This window comes from Physeter macrocephalus, chromosome 16, assembly GCF_002837175.3.
Source record: "Physeter macrocephalus isolate SW-GA chromosome 16, ASM283717v5, whole genome shotgun sequence".
In the NCBI taxonomy this organism is placed as follows: Eukaryota; Metazoa; Chordata; class Mammalia; order Artiodactyla; family Physeteridae; genus Physeter; species Physeter macrocephalus.
Window position 1 is genome coordinate 12,513,342 of NC_041229.1, and position 17,301 is coordinate 12,530,642.

Sequence of the window (17,301 nt, forward strand, 5' to 3'; positions counted from 1 at the left end):
TCCCGGACCGGGGCGCGAACCCGGTTCCCCTGCATCGGCAGGCGGACGCGCAACCACTGCGCCACCAGGGAAGCCCCCTGTTGTTGTTTTTAAATAAATAATTATTTAGTCACCGTGACCAGCTTCTTCTGCTTCCTTCTGGAGACAGACTATACATATGCAAGCAGACATAGATATGGTTCCTTTAACATTTTGCATATAAATGGAAGCATTCTGTGCACACTGGTCTGAATAATTTTGCCTTTTTTTTTTCCTACCTTCTTTCTCTGTCTCATTCTTTTTTTTCCCCCTTAACTGTGTATCTTAGAGATCATTTCACATCAGAAGCAGAAGAAACTATGTCCTAATCCAATGGAGAGTGTCCCAATGAGACCTGAGGAGAAGACAGGATTAGAACATTTTCTCTAGTCTCTTCCTTCAGGATGCCACAAGGATTAATGTGATTATTTATTTAACATCTTCCTCCCCCACTAGGCTGCGGAATTCATGAGAGCAGGATGATGCCTGCGTCGTCCTCTGCTGTGTCCTCAGTGTCTACTGCAGTGCCCGGAACTTTGCGGGTGTTCAGTAAATACGTGTTGAATGCACGATGAGAACCCATGACGCTCCTTTACGGCTCCTCCATGCCTCTCACCACTTTCCTCCACGTTGGTGTCCCGGGCTGGGATTGAACCAAAGTGATAACTGCCTCCCATTTATTCTAAACAAAGCCCCATCTTTAAAGATTCTGACTGTCTTATGACATGGTTCAGTTTCCTTAACATGGTCTACAACGCCCTACATGATTTAGCCCCCGCCTACCACTCCAGCTTCCTCTTTCACACACTCTCCCTCACTCCTCGGGTTCCATTCCAACCTTCTTTGCTTCCTCTCCCCACCCACCCCAGCCTCAGAACCTTTGTACACACTGTTTTCCTCTGCAGAGAATGTTCTTCCCCACACTATCTCCACCCTTCCGTCCTGTCTCCCACCGCAGCTCAGACCTTTGCCCCATTCAAGTCTACTCTTTCTTCTGCTGTCAATTTGAGCATCATTCCTTGAGAAGCCCCTGACATCTGGACTAGGTTAGGTCCCTCAAATACCCGCACATCTTCTCTGGAGGCTTCATCACAAATTGCATTTGTTTAATGTCTGTTTTCCTTGCTCGACTCTAAGCAGAGATCACCAATAAGTATCCTGTGCACCACCATATCCCAGTGCCAAACAGGTGGTGGGTGCTCAGTAAGTATTTAAGACAGGAATGGTGAATGAATATCACATTGTCCCCAACCTAAAACTGTCAATGGTTCTTCTTATCTTTGAGAGTAATTTCGCATCCACGACCCACCATGATCTAGCTGTCATCCACCTCTCTGTCTTAGTCCTAAAACCTTAGCTCCAGCCAGACCAGAAGGCTGGTGATTCCCCAAATGCATCATGTTGTTTTATAATTCCATGCCTCTCACACACTGTTCGTACTGCCAGCTATGCTGTTCTTTTTGCTAACTCCTAATCTGTTCTCCAAACAAATCAGGGGGTTAGCCCTCCCACACCCCATTCTGATTTGGGGGTCTTTTATCTGTGCTCCCAAAGCACTCTTGCAGGGCTCTTCACATCCGCTTCACCCCTCCATCTACTTCAGTTTCTTTCCTTGCTGCTCCCCATTTGCCCATCCCTCAAAAGCTAGTGTTCCCCAGGGTTGAGACCTCAACTCTCCTCTTTGCTTCCTCTGTACAAACTCCACAGGTGAGCTCCTCCCTACCCAGGATTCCAACTACCACCTGTGTGCTTATGACTCCCAGTCCATTTCTCTATCTTAGCCTTTCCTCCTGACCTCCAAGACCCATTATTCCAAGCGCCCAGGGGCATTCCCACTTGGGTGTCCCACAGGCCTCTCTGTATATCATAATGATGTAAAGAATTGAAATCATCATTGTTTCCTACTCCTAAGCCAGCTCCTCCCCCTGTGTTTAATTAATTGTTCCATCTACAGCACCAGCTTCTACCCAATCAGCCCAGCCTGAATGCTGAGAGTAATCCCAGAGTATTCTCTTTCCTTTATCGCTCTCCCTGCCCCACCCGGTTTTCAATTTATTAACCAAGACCTAATAATTCTACCTTCTGATTATCTCCTGAATCTCTCCCATCCCCTTCATTCTTACCAAATGGGTCTGCTTCAGCCCTTATAATGTCTCTGCTGGATAACTGCAGTCACATCTAACTGGTCTCTCTGAAACCAAATGTGATGCCTCTCAAACCACCCGTTATAACTACAGTCAAAGTGATCCTTCTAAAAAGCAGTCAGATCACACTAATGCCCTACTTCAAACCCTTCAGCAACTCCCCAGGGCTTCAAGTTCCTTAGCCCTGTTCATAGTCCCTTCTGTCTGGCCCTTGCTGATCTATCCAGCCTCATCTTTCAACGTTCCTCCACGTGGAACCACCTGCGATTCCGTGCATGTGCCCTCTTCTCCCTCCTCCATACCACTGTTCTCATACTATCCTCCTGGGGGAATTCCACCCCTCACTTATTTGCCTCTTCACTCCTTCTTGTCTTTTTAGACTCAGCTCAGGTATTAATTATCTCCTTGGGGAAGTCTTCCCTAACCACCACCTCCCAAGGCTTTGTTAGCTGCTACTCCTAAGTTCTCCAAGAGAAATCATCGTGTTGTTTATCATTTGTTTATTTGTCTGCCTCCTCTGCTAGGCAGTGAGGTCCTCTGGGACAGGGAACAAATATTACTTGTTTGTGCATCCCCAGCACTCAGCACAAAGACCAAAACATAGTAGATGGTCGATAAATGTTTGGAGAAAGAATAAACAATAGTATAGTTTTATGAAATAGCTATGTCCCACCCAGAGCGAGGCTGAATTTCACCCATCCTTGAGTACTAAAAGACAGAGGACAACACCATTATCCACAATTCCCTTAACCTTCAACCATCACCATCCCTAGGGTTGAAGAAGAACCTTCCCCCTCCCCCCGACCCTCCAGGCACCATCTCTCTCCTAGACGGAGAAGACATTTCGTACCTTCCAAACTTCCCATCCTGCCTGAACTTCAAATTATTCCCCGCCCTGACTTCTCCCCTTGAACTCCAGAATCACAGATATAACTGTCTGCATGGCCCTTCCTCTTGGATGCCTAGGAGGTAAGTCTAACTTAATACGACCAGCTCTGAATACTTAGTCTTTTCCCCCCTCAAACCTGTTCCTCCTGCACTCTTCCTCATCTCCAAAAATGGCAGCACCTTCCAACCAGCTGCTCAGGTCACAACCCTTGAAGTCGTCTTGGCCTTATTTCTCACACTCCACATCTGAGCTAACAGCACATCTTGTTGGCTCATGGTTGAAATACATTCAGAATCCAGCCACGTCTCCTCACCACCATGATCTCCACCCTAGCCCAAGCCTCCACCACTCTCAGCCTGATTGTTGTAATTCTCAGGCTGGTATCCTGCCTCTACACAAATTAATCTCCACATAGCAGCCCATGTCAGTTCTCCAGTGGCTTCTTATTTCACTCAAACTAAAAGCTAAGGTCCTTCCGATGGCCCGCGAGACCGTGGTGAATGGCTTCCTGTTACTTCCCCGTTACTTCTCTGACTTCATCTCCCACTTATCACGTCCTTCCTCACCCTGCCCTGGCGACACTGGCTTCCTTGCTGTTCCTCAAACATGTCAGGTCTTCTCATTTTCTGATTTCTCTACCTGGAACACTCTATCCCTCAGATATTTCGTTCCCTTTCAATACTTAGATTCCCCGCTCAAATGTCACCCTATCAGAGAGGTCTTTTCTTACCCCTCTACTATAAAAGCATCTCCCCGTAATCACTTTCTATCTCCTTATCCTTCTTTATTCTTCTTTATCTTATATATATTTTGTATACAGCATCTCTTTGTTTATATATTTATTCCTTGCTCCCCAACCCGCATCTTCTTTAGGACGGGGAGGACTCTTTGCCCTCCAGGCTTCATCCCCCCCAGTGCCTGGCAGGCAGCTTGGCTCCGGGCCACTCACCAGCCGGGAACTGTACATGGGTGATTTGATGGGTGTGGCCACAGGGCAGTTGATTCGCTTCTCCTTTTGGCGTCGGTTGCAGAACCAGACCCTCACCACCTCCTTTTCCATGGACAACTGCTCTGCAATCATGGAGATCTCCTCTGAGCTGGGTTTGGGGTTCTACAGAAACCAAAGGGATAGAGTAGTCAGGAGGAGAAGAGAATAGGATCAAGAATTGTGCGTGGGGGACAGATGTTCCAAAGATGCGGGATAGAACAATAGATGGAGCAAAAGCTTTAGAATCGGACCTATGATGGAATAGTGGCTTGAGCACTTCCTCTGTGGCCTTAGGAAACTTTCTGAACCTCTCTGAGCCTCAGTCTTATCATCTATGAAATGAGAGAAATAATGCCTACCGTATAGGATGATTATGAAGATTAAATGAGAAAATGTGTATAAACTGCCAAGCACAGGGCCTGACACAGGGTGGAGGCTCTTCTCTCGCTCCTTCTTCAGAAGTTCTGAAAAGAGGAGCCCACTGATGAGATAGGTAGGGCAGGCAGAATCCCGAGAACACACACTCCCTTCTGTTCTTTCCTCAGAATCTGATACCTTTCTCCTGCATCATTTCTTGCTTCCTACCTCAAAATAGGAAATGATAAAGTTAAAACATGTGGACCCATCAAGACTATAAAGGAGACATGTGTATATATATATATATATATATATATATATATATACACACACACACACACATTCCAATACATATCCATCACTCCTTTGTTCTGACCCCTCCCACCCCCACCCAATCTTTGATCTTAGCTCCCTTCTCTCCCTTCTGCACCCTCCCTTACTCTTGCTGCTCTGAGAAACTTAATCAGAAGGAAAAGCCAGGTCTTGTCATCCTGACAGCAGGATGCAGCCATCAAGTCCTGAGTCATATGTGCTGGAGAGTCTGCTGGAGAGACAGGAGTCCTGGAGGCCTGGGGCCTGCAAGGTGGAACCAGGCCACAGGAGAGCCCTTTAGGGACTGTGTGGTGTGGATGGAAGCTCTGGAGGCCGGTACCTAAGGGATCCTGATTAGAGGCTGTTTAGACCACACCTGTTTATCCCTCTTCTCTTCCCCAGCTCCCCCGGGGCACATAACTGGTATTATTAGTGTCCACATATTGGCTCAAGAATATACTTTTGCTGCAAGTTCAAAAAGGTGTCTGTCTGTATGTAATATGACTACAAATATTTAAATGTACGTAGAAGAAAGAAATAGAAGGACGTGCATTTAGGTGGCATTTGGTGGTGGATTTTTTTCCTGCCTCCCTGCATTTTCCAAATTGTTTACAATGAGCATTTATTATATATATAATTTGAAAACTACAAAACAATGCAAAGAAAATAAAGAATTTATATACAGTGCCCTGGCTTTGCTCCCTTTATCTCAACTGGATACAGAGATACACTCTCCTCTGGGATTCTATACACCAGTCTTTAAATCTCCCGGCTCGAGGGACAATGGGCACCAAACAGAGGTCAGGGCGAGAAGGGTCAGTGGGGGTGGAAGTTTCTGGAACCCAGCCTCTCATTCAAACACCGGGGCACCTGGAGAGGGAGCGTGTCTCTGCGTCCCGACCCTTTCCCAAGGCAGGTGTATGGGGGCTCAGGGGTGGTGCCGAGGGGCTTGTGTGCGTCTGCTCAACCCCTGTGCAAGTCGGCCCACCCGTTCCCACCCAAAGGGCCCGCTCACATCTTGAAATCTCTTCTCCAGAGTCAGGCGGATGCTGGTCTCGATGCTGGTCCGCTTCTTCCTCTTCCTCCCGAACACTTCACAGAGGGTAGGGTAAGAGCTGGGGGTGCTCACGGAGGGGTCTGATGGAGAGGATTCTGTGGGGAGGGGGGAGAACAGAGGAGGCTCAGGGAAGGGAAGGCAGCTGGTTCACGCTCTGGCTCGATGGACTTGGGGTCCAATGACCCTTCCCGGCAGGTTCTGCAGCCCCCTCCCCGACACAGGGGAGCCAGACAGACCAAGAATCCTGCTTCCCCTCGTTGCTCTGGGCAAAGGTCCTCCGTGCCTCTCACTGCCGTTCCTCCAGCGTTTGCGGTCATGGTTCAGGGACACCCAGACATCAGCGGCATGTGTGGGTGTGAGTGGGTGCAGGCAGAGCTCCTACGAGTGACGCTCATGAGCCTGTCTTTTATAAGTAGGCCTGGATGTGAATCCCGAGGAAAATGAGGACTGGTGTTTTGAGCTAAAGGCAGTGACACTTGGTGGCGGAATGTTGGTGTGGAAGCCACTTCCTTTTCAGTGTGAGTGTTGGGGCTGAGGCTGTATGAGGGGTCGGCGGGGATGTCCCGTAGGAAGGATTCAGGCGCAGCCAGGGAATCGCACAAGAAATGATCCGCAAGATCCCTTCCTGAAGATCCTAAGACCTTCTGATCACCTCTTTCACTTCGGCGCTCCAGTAAAACCGCCAAGGATCAGCCTTCCACGGGCGGGGTGGGCTGGGGAGCTTCCTCACCCCCTCCCTTGTTTCCATGTGGAGCAACTTCCGAGAGGGTCACACCCTTGGCTGCCCATCCCCCGCTTTCCTCTCTCTCCATAGTAACCACTGACCCACACTATCTACAGACGAGAGCCCAGCCCTGACACTAGCTCTGCTCCTAGACCAGTGGTTCTCAACCTGGGGCGAGATTCTGTACCACCCTCACTCCCCCAGGGGACGTTCGGCGCTATCTGGAGACATTTTTACACGTCTCAACAGGGGGCGGGTGCTCCTGGCATCTAGTGGGGAGAGACCAGGGATGCTGCTTAATAGCCTACAATTCATAGGACCGCCTCTGCCACAGAGCAATATCTGGCCCAAGTTGTTGCTAATGCCTTGGTTGAGAAACCCTGTCCCATGCCATGCCATGACACCAAACTCTTCCATTCATTATTGCAAACGTTTTGCCCTTGGCTTACAACCCGGACCTCCTGTCCCCCCACGCCTGACTGAATCCTCCTGCAAACCCCACTCTTGCTGTAAGGCTTTCCCAGCCAGTCTAGCTTGGAGTAACTCCCTGCCCTCTGAAAACCTACTCAAGAATTAGCCAGATGAAGATCTCGTGTTGTGCCTACTGCCTCTTCCTCCTGGCCATGAGACCCTAGAGAACCTACTTCCCTATCCCCCTGACCTAGACGTAGTCTAGACAGCAGTCTGGGTAAGTGTGTTTTCTCTGCAGACCCGACCTTTGTCTCTGGCGAGCTGTCCTACGGTCTAGGCTGGGTGTGTCTGGGGTAAGGAATAAAATGGGGCAAGTCTTCGTGGCCACAGACTTAAAGCTATGTCTTCCATGCGCTTTATCAGTAGTGAAGCTGACATTTTCATCTCTACTTGGCTGTCTCCTGTGTCTTATTTCTCAATTGGTTCCAGACTCAGGAGGAGAGGAAAGGGTGCTATGTATTGACTGTCAAAAGCCCCAACACAGAGGACTTCCCCGGTGGTCCAGTGGGTAAGACTCCATGCTCCCAGTGCACGGGGCCCGGGTTCCATCCCTGGTCGGGGAACTAGATCCCACATGCATGCTGCGACTAAGAGTCCGCGTGCTGCAAGTAAGAAGCTCGCATGCCGCAACTAAGAGTCCACGTTGCAACTAAAAAAATATATCCCGCATGCTTCAACTAAGACCCGGCGCAGCCGAAATGAATAAATAAATAATAATTTTAAAATGTTGTTAAAAAAAAAAAAAAGAAAGAAAGCCCCAACACGGAGCAGTCACCACCCCCTTCCCAGCAGACCTTCTAGGGCTCCATCCATCCTCGTGTCCCTGAGGCCTACCTGCATCATTCAGCCACTTCTCCAGCAGCGGCTTGAGCTTGCACATGTTCTTGAAGCTCAGATTTAGAGCCTCAAATCTGGAGATGGTAGTCTGGCTGAAGTCGTTGCCATACAGCTTTCCCATCGCCAGACCCACGTCTCCCTGCACGCGGGGATGGAGAGGGAAGAACTTTGAGAGGTAGGCCCCTTCTCTCCTTTGTCCACATTCCTCACCATCCTAGCACCTGTCCACACCCAGCGAACCTTTGCTCACCCTGGCTCCCTTCCAGTTTCTTCCCTCTAAGATGGAGACTTGGTTATTTCTCTCCCTAGACTCTGAGTGAGCTGTGCCCTTGCACCTAGCTCCTTGCCTGGCTCTCATTCCTCTCCCCTCCACCAGCAATGTTCCCATTTTCCCTACCAATGGCAACTGTGCCCCATTCTCAGGGGACACAGGAACACGGTGGGTTTGCCCCAAACACAATGAGCTCTTAAAACTTCCACTCGGGAACCCCAGTCTCTACTCACTCAACCCAAGTTCTTCCACCTCCTTGCCCCAGACCGAACCTGTGTGAAGCCCAGCTTAATGCGCCTCTGCTTGAAGGTCTTGGCAAACTTCTCCAGCTCCTCCAAGTCACTGGGGTCATCAGCTCCTCCAGAGCTGGGGAGATGCTTGGGGACTGGGAGATGCTGGGATGCTTCCAGATGCGGTTCTAAAGAGGATCCTGGCACCCCAGGGCGCCCAACTGCCTAAGAGCAGACACACACCAAGCCAAACCACAAACAGTCAACAGATCAAACGCATTTCCTGATATCTTGTACTAATAGGCCCGCTTAGAGGATGACAGATTGGATTCCTATTATTTCGATGGTGTGGAAGTGGAAATTGGAGTCTCTATGAAGGGACTAGCAAATAGCTGGGATAGCTGGGGTAGAAACAGTAGGAGTGCGGGACAGGGAGGTGGCCTTCTTGGGTTTTAGTCTATGACTCACTCTTTGACCCTGAGCAGGTAACTTCCTCCTTTCAGTTTTCTACCATAAAAGGAGCTAGCAGACTTGTTTACAAAGATCCCCAAAACAGATCTCAGAACAGGACAAGGAAAAGGTTGTTTGCCTTGCCTGTTCTTTTCCACAAAGGAAACTAACTGAGGTGTTCAACAGGCATTAACTGAGGATAACAGAGAGCAACTGAGATTCATTGCATTAATGGAATTTCCATAAAATTCCAAACTCTTGTGACTGCCATTTTACTTTCTAAACAATCATTTTCTTTCATGAGAGTATTTCATTTTTTGGGTTTTTTAATCAAAGGTATTCCAATGCTGTCTAAGCACACCTTGATCTCATTTGTCGTTGTCAGGAGATATTCTTTCTTTAGTTTATTTTCATAGGAGAACAGACCCTTATACCTAGAATCCACGTCGTGCCCATTTGGGGTCAGGAATAAATCCAACCCGTCCACGGAGAAGGAGTAGAAACCCATTAGGCTTGGGGTCCTAACGGGCTTGTGTCCAGGGCAGGGGCTGCTACCGATGTGGATGGCGTGGCCTAAGTCCACCCTCTTTTCACTCCTTTCCAGTTTACTCTTTTTTTACTCGAGCCTGGGGTTAACTTTACTCCTTTCTTCCAAGATGTTCAGGCTTCTCATTCAGACAGGCAGCCTTGTGATGACCAGAGAGAAGTTCAGGACTCTTTTCCCCCGAGGGAGGGTCTTTTAGAACAGAATGATTTGAAACCATTAGGTTTTGATCCTGTTCCGCGGGAGAGGAGGTGGCGTGGACCAGACTCTCAGGACAAGGCCTCGGTCCTCGCTCAGCCTTCTTTTTCATGAACTCATTTGTTCTTTCATCCCACAAACATGTCTTGAGCTCTCTGCTAGACCTTCCCCCTACTCCGTTCACATCCAATCAGCGGCCGAATTGCACTGAATCAACTTCCCCAACATCCCCTGTCAGTCCCTCCTCTCTACCCTTATTGCCACCACCCAAAGCCAGTCCCTTTACTGCTGCTTCAGGATGATCTTAATAACCTTCCAAACAGTCTCTCTGCTTCTGGTCTCGCCCGGCTCTCGTGTTATAAGACACGAGAGGTGATCTTGAACCCTCTCTCAGATCTCTTCCAGATCTAAGTCTGTGATGATGCAATTCGGAGAGCAGCCAGGAGAAGGTCCAAGAGCTCAGGACTCTGGTGTCCCCATTTCTATTAGCCACTAGGGGGCACCCACCCCCTTCCAGGGGCCTCCACCGGACTCTAGCCCTGTAAAGCCAGGGCCCTGAGTGATCCACGGGGATCTTAGCCCCGAGAAGGGACATTAGGGTCTCTGCAGTCATTCCCAACTGTTCCACACGTCCGTCTCTGCAGAGGCGTCTCATGCAGCGGTGCAGGCATTAACTGCACCGGGTCACCCAGATAAGGGGAGGAGTGGCAGCTCCAGTGTAGCTCCTGCTGCCCTCGCCAAGCCACACTCCCTGGCGTCAGGCCGCGTCTGGCCAGAGGAAGAGGTGCCTTTTTTCTGCCTGGCAAACAGGTGCTGTGTGGCACCACAGCAGCTCTGCAAAGGGCCCTCTCGCAGGCCTCCGTCCTCCTGACCCGTGCTTTGTCCCTTCCAGGAAGCAGTCTAGAAGAGCAGTTCTTAAGAGAGGCCCAGAGGTGAGAGGCCCTGGCTTGGTGTTCTCAGGACATCAGGTCTCCGGGCTTCCGGTCTCCCCCTTGGCGCTTGAGAGCACCTGGGCAGGGCTGGCGGTCACCTTGGCGTCCCTGGAAAGTTGGCTGATCCCTGGTTCTCAGAGGAGTGATGCCAGGGCCTGACAGGGGCGGGATTGGCATACCTGCACACAGAGCAGGCTAGCCCGGGAGCTGAAACCTCTGGCTTCTAATTCTGGCTCCACCAGTGATGCTGGGTCCCTCATTTCCTCTGGCTGTGGCTTGAAATCGCCCCCGTGCCGACTGGGATAATCCCTTGCGATTCCCTCTTCCTGGAGGGGTAAGTGTACCGTCAAGGGGGTGGGGGAAGCCTAGGAGCTTAACTCTGTCAGGAGCTGGGACAGGAAGAACGTGGGTGTTTACCTGGGACGCCAGGCCAAGCCCCGTCTGTGGGAGGAGGAGAGAGCTTTGCTGCTGGGGAAAGGGGAGAAGATTTGACTGCAGACCTGGGTGAAAGGGGAGGAACAAAGGAGCAAACGAATCAAATCCAGGCCAGCTGAAAAGACATGCTCTACAGCCTTGGAACCGTGATAACTGTCCCCGCCCCCCCCGCCCCCCCCCCGCCCCCGCTACCTAATCATGTCCATCCACCCCGCCTCCAGCCTTGTGGAGAGGCCCCCATGGGCACTGTCAAGATTGCCACACGCAGGTGGAGGCGAATCAGACACAGGGATACACAGATGTCAACAGCAGTCCCCAAACCAGTCCTTCTGCTTTGCCCGCCTGCCCGGAGTGGTGCAAAGGCTGAGGAGGGTCAAGGCAGCCTGCTCTGGGATTTGATAAGCAGGCCTGCAGAAACCCAAGAGGGAAGGAGATGTGGGGGTGACTACTAAGAATTCAAGCTGGAGCTGAGGGTTTCCGTTTTGCCTGCAGAAGCCCCTGGGATTGGCTACAAAGGCCTAGCCAGATCTGCAAAGATGCCGGATCAAGGGAATGGTGCCATGCAGCTCCAAAGGGCAGCAGCCAATTGTCAGAGGCTCTTGGCGGGACCCAGACATTGAACACTTGGGAGGAAAGGCTGAGAGAGAAGGGAAGAGCAGGAGGCAACTCTACCTGGTGGTATGGACTCCACCTGCTCATTGCACGGCCTGAGGATCGCTTTCTCCAGGAAAACTGTCCATGAAGGGCTCTGCCTGGATGGTGGTCATGACGGTGGCCTCCCTCTAAGAAGAGCCACGGCCAGGAGCTCTCACTCTCACTGTGGGAATGGGGCCATCAAACTACCGAAGCACACAATGAGGCAGGTCGCCCCAATCACTCAGCACACAGCAGAACTTTGGGTTCTCTGTTGTCGCTCAGCTGTTCTGATGTGTCGATCTACTGACGCTGACCATTTTGCTCCTCAGTCTAAAACAACCAAGGCTTAATTTTTCTTTATTAAAATACATAGGCTAGGGCTTCCCTGGTGGCACAGTGGTTGAGAGTCCGCCTGCCGATGCAGGGGAACCGGGTTCGCGCCCCGGTATGGGAGGATCCCACGTGCCGCGTAGCGGCCGGGCCCGTGAGCCATGGCCGCTGGGCCTGCGCGTCCGGAGCCTGTGCTCCGCAACGGGAGAGGCCGCAGCAGAGGGAGGCCCGCATACCACAAAAAAAAAAAGAAAAAAAAAAAAAAAGAAAATACATGGGCAAAAAAGCTCTTGTAAGGAGCCCTGTACTGGGAGTCGGAAGCTTGAGTACGAATAGTAATCTGACACTTACATTGCCTTTTGAAATGTACAAAGCCTTCTCACATGCATTATTTCAAATAACTCTCAATAACCTCGTGAGGCAGAGTTTTACTATGAGTCCAGTTTTAGGGAGGAGAAAATGGAACCTCAGAGAGGTTAGGTAAGTTTCTCAAGGAGACACAGCTAGCAAGGGACTTTTTTTTAACCAACGAGTTTTTCTGATTCCAAATACTAAACTGTTTCTTTCCCCCTGTGTCATACACTGACCTCACTGCTTATATGCCTGAGCCAGTTTCACAACACCGCCTTTCAAAAAGAAACAGAGTGAACCGTTACCTTCCCTTTCCTATTCCAGGAGTATGATATATACTGTTTAGCTAACATAAATACTCACAGGTTCACATATGTTCTCATTCATCATCATAATAACACTCTGAGATGACTTGGTAACTAAGGATAACTATAACTTGGGCAGGTGCTAAGGACAGAAGGCAGAGTTGCGTTTCCTTTGGATTCTGGATTTCCAAAGCCTCTCCGTGGGATTTTTACAGTGGAGGGAAGCTTATACTTCATCACTCTCAGCCCTAGTTGGTGGAGATGGGAGAGGGAGAGGCAGTACAGTGCAATGCCAAGAACATGGGTTTCCGACAGACGTTTATGGAACTTTCTAGTAGGTCACCGGTGACATAATATGACTACCTACCGCACGAGGTTATTTTGAAAGATGTCAGGAAAATCACTCCGCAGAGCTCCTGGCATACCATGCTCAAGAAACGTTAGCTATTACTGCGAGTATTCTAATCTGTTTGTTCTTGGCCAAGGAGAAGTTGTCTGTGAGTAACTTCCCTGCCGAAGAAAACCTGAAAACGCTCTCCACGGCCTGTGGGTGGCGCTGCCGCTCTACCCAAACGGAATTCCAGCTTCCCAAGGGTGGAAGTCTGAGTCCACATCCACATCCTGGGGAGATTTCCAAGGATCCGGGACTTAATCTGGACCGAGATTCCCAAGGAGCTCCTCCCTCCTTGCTCTGCTCCAGATCCTGCCACCCTTGCGCCTTCGGTCTCAACTGGCCATGAAACTGAGGACGATGGGAGGGGGAAGCAGAAAAGGAGACTCAACCTGGAGGGCCAAAACAGGTCGCTTCCTCGGGCCCTGAGGTGGACAAGCCGCTCTTAATACTAGAGGGTGAGCCAGTCAGCCACGCCCCACACTTGGGTCCCAGCAGGCAGAAGCAGATCCTTAGCACATTCTTCTATGTAAAAGCCCCCAGGGTTTCTCACCTTGCTGCCCAGGCTGGGTCTGAGATAGCAGGAACTGGGAGACAGACTGTAGGTGTCCGGGAACCAGTACAAGCTGCTGGAGCGGGTGGATGGAAGCCATGTCCTGTGCAGGGAGATACAGGCACCACAGAATTTACAAAAGCTGCAAGTGTGGGCTCCATCTACCTGCCGCCCACCTGTCCTGTGGGTCTCCATAGGGACCTTGCCCTATGCCTCTGTTTCCCTGTGTCTGGCACATAGCAGCTACCCCATTAATGACGGTGCTGTTACACCTCCTGCACTCAGCCAAGCTGTGCCTTGCTTAAACCTTGCCTTGTTATTTAACTTTTGTGTGTATCAGAACGGTCTCCCAGCTAGACTGGTAATGCCCCGAGGGCACAGATTGTGGGTATTACCCATCTCTCAGAGGTTTACTCTAGAAATGACACGCAATCCCAATTTTCTAATTAAAAAAAAAAAAAAATCTCACGCCACTTGATATGCTAAAAGCCGCTTTTGTCTTGGCCATTTCCTGGTCCTGAACCTTTCCTGGAGGAAGAGGCACGGTATTCGTTCTTAATAAAACCACTTTGATTAAACAGAAAGTCCATTTCCCCTGGGTTCCTCCCAATAGCCCCCAAAAGGGAAATAAATACTACTTCCCAATATCTGGGGGATCTGGGAGTCCTCTGTGACCTAGACCCCCAGGGTTCTGTGACCCCACAGGACTGAGCTTAGGTCTGTGCACAAAGAAAAGACTTGGTAAACCCTTGTTGAATAAAGAAGTGAAGGAATAAGTGCACGTTCTAGTCTTAAATATTTCCAGGGAAGGGTCGGCTCTTTCCTCCCCTGGGAATCCAGGTCAAGAAAGGGGCTTGCTGCGTGGACACCCGCCTTCTCAGACATTTGTCATTACTATTTCAGATGCCTCTTTATTCCCTCTAGTATGACAAAACCTTGGGGGAGGAGAATGGGCTTACTGGGGACAGAAATGCTCTGTAACCACAGCAGTAGCTGTCATCATGGGGCTCCCCTGAATATGGCTGGCAGACCCCAGCCCCATTGTTAGGGGCTAGCTAACCCCATTGTAGGGGCTAGCTAACCCCATTGTAGGGGCTACTCCATTGTTTTGGCAAGATTGACTCCTTTTTCTTTCTTCCTGAGAGGTGGAGACCTCCTTCTTCCCGTAACTAGCCAGGCTTCATCTTTCAGAGGATTGTTCTGTAACCCAGCCCCCCTCCCAATGCAGGCCTCCAAGTTTCCCTGCAGGGGATTTTTTTTAGCCCAATCTGCATTCACTGAGAGCCAGATCTAGAGGTGAAGCATTTTGCAGGAGGCTTGACTTAAACTCACTAGCCCTCTGAGAATATCAGGGCTTCCCGACTCGGGCTGCCATTTACCCCAGACATTTGGTTTCCAGACATCATGGCAGGTCCTTGACTCAGGTGGCATGGCCGATGAGAGAGGGTCTGCTGCAGAGAGTCACTGAGGTCCTCGGTTTTAATCTGTAAGTAGAGGCAGGGGGAGAGCATCAGTTCTGGGCCTCCCCAGGCAGACAGAAGTGGAAACTTAGAGAAGACCGAGGCAGGAGATAAGTGACAAGCCTGGAGAGTCAAAGAACTAGCTCAGCGTCTACTGGGCTGCAGCCTGATTTTCCTGCCTGAGTGAGCCCTTCGGGCCGGGGCAGCTGGTAAGGGACAGAGGTGAGAGTCTCTCTGGAGTAACCATCCTCGAGATGGGGAATCCACCTGGATCGATCATTCCCGAACACCACTGTGGGGCATGTGCTGGTACATAGTGCAATATATGCTCTTCCTTACTGAAACTCCAAAAAACGAGGAATTTTTGTAGTGACTTTAAATATTTCTTTTAGATTCCGAGGTGATGTTCTTTTTTCTTGGGGGGTGGTATGTTAGAATTTCCTTTAGGAAATGATGGTGATCCTAAATGGTATTTTTAAAACTCCCCACTTTCACAAATTAAAAAAAAAAAAATTAGGGGGGCTTCCCTGGTGGCGCAGGGGTTGCGCGTCCACCTGCCGATGCAGAGGACACGGGTTCGTGCCCCGGTCCGGGAGGATCCCACATGCCGCGGAGCGGCTGGGCCCGTGAGCCATGGCTGCTGGGCCTGCGCGTCCGGAGCCTGTGCTCCGCAACAGGAGAGGCCACAACAGAGGGAGGCCCGCATACCACAAAAAAAAAAAAAAAAAAAAAAAAAAATTGGCAACCCTTTACCAATCTCCTTTATATTATGGTTTTTTATTTTCCTGGTCCACGAAATCCCAAAGTCTGGGAACCAGTTTCCCCTCCATCCCCCCTTGTTTTCCACACTTGTCTGCCCTCTGCGTGCTGAGCTGCCTTTGCAGCTGGCCTCTTCACCCATGTGGCTTAGGTGACAGTCCTTGCCTGTCTCCCTACAGGAGGGGACATGTCTCCTTCACAATCACTGCTGTAGTTGCAGCCTGAGGGGACTGTGGTGGTTTGCAAACTCTCTCCAGCCTCCACCACCCTTCGGTGGCAGCACCAACCACCCACCTGTGGGCTTTCCAGGTGTCCAAGGGCAGGGCAGGAAGCACTACTTGTGTCCACCCCTCCTCCCACCCTGAGAACAACTACAGTAAGTCCCCTACATACGAACCTTCAAGTTGCAAACTTTCAGAGATGCGAACATGCATGTGGTTCCAGCAAGGAACCAGAACCTGTGCCATCAACGTCAGGCATGAGTGAAATTGCAACTTGCCCTCCATCTCTTATTGCTGACAATCCTTCAGCTCTGCCATCTCCCACCTCCTCTCCCTCCTGCAGCCAGTACCTCTTCTCGCCTGTTCACTCGATGCCAGCCCCTGGATGCCAGCTGTTGTGCTGTACTACTGTACTTTTCAAGGTACTGTACTGTAAGATTTTAAATGTTTTCTTTATTTTTTATGTTTGTTTGTTATGTATTTGTGTGAAAAGTAGTATAAACCTATTCCAGTACAGTACTATATAGCCGATTGTGTTAGTTGGGCACCTAGGCTCTCTTTGTTGGACCTGTGAACAAATTGGACTTACGAACGCGCCCTCAGAATGGAACTCATTCGTATGTAGAGGACTTACTGTACCCTTTTGCAGCGTTTCAGGAAGTCCCTTGTGGGGATGGGGGGGGTTGGGTAGGGAGTATGCAAGTGACTTTGGATTCATATAATATGGCAGGGAGCTTGGGATCTAGACCATACCTTATAAAAGACATTGGGGGACCCTCTGATGGAACCTCTTGGCCATAGTGACCCTGGCTTAAACCATTTTCTTGGTTCATACAGGGAATATCACTGACATCCTGGAATCTTTTCTGTATTAGTTTAACCCAAGGTAAAGGTTCAGACTAACAGCTCTACTTGTGTTTAATCTCTGTGGAACAATGGTGCTTTGGATTACTAAATCAAGAGTTCCCTTTGGTTGGAGAGTTAGGAAGATCTTGTTGAGTGACAGAGACTGAGGAGGGAGCTCATGTCCTAAATATGGTGCCTTGTACATAGTCGGAACCGAATGCGTGCTAACTGAATAAAAGACGTAATCAGAATCCACCTCTCCATCCTTCAGTGGGATACAGCGAGGAAGAAGTCAAACAGGGAGCTAGAACTTGTTTCCAGTCCTAACTCTGACTCTAACTGACAATATAACCTTGAGCAATCATTTCATCTCTATGAGACTTGGTTTCCCCACCTGTTGTATGATTCTACATCGTTTTTCTTTCAGTCCTAAAATGGAATTATAAAATTTCAGCTCCGTGGTGCATTTGGCAGAATCTGGCTAGCCCATGGTGCTGTAGTGTTCTTAGATAAAGCAGATCTAAACAGCACTAGGAAGTCCTAGTTGTGCCAAAATTGGTAAGAGGATGCTTCTTTTAGGGACAGTCTTTAC

At 49.9% G+C, this 17,301-nt stretch overlaps 1 protein-coding gene across 6 annotated transcripts in view; it reads right to left on the bottom strand.

Annotated features, from left to right (window-relative positions):
• Positions 1–17,301, bottom strand: part of POU2F3 (POU class 2 homeobox 3) — an 86,814-nt gene that overhangs the window by 5,224 nt on the left and 64,289 nt on the right. For 4 of the 6 annotated variants that reach the window (XM_024131325.2, XM_024131326.3, XM_024131324.3 and 1 more), the window contains exons 4-10: positions 14,803–14,907; positions 13,424–13,526; positions 10,840–10,922; positions 8,341–8,523; positions 7,795–7,936; positions 5,724–5,860; positions 4,001–4,162 (exon numbers count right to left, since the gene is read on the bottom strand). In XM_024131325.2, coding sequence (XP_023987093.1) covers positions 4,001–4,162; positions 5,724–5,860; positions 7,795–7,936; positions 8,341–8,523; positions 10,840–10,922; positions 13,424–13,526; positions 14,803–14,907 — 915 coding nt within the window. The remainder of the gene's footprint in view (positions 1–4,000; positions 4,163–5,723; positions 5,861–7,794; positions 7,937–8,340; positions 8,524–10,839; positions 10,923–13,423; positions 13,527–14,802; positions 14,908–17,301) is intronic. The other 2 variants (XM_055091532.1, XM_024131327.3) reach the window with 1 other exon arrangement.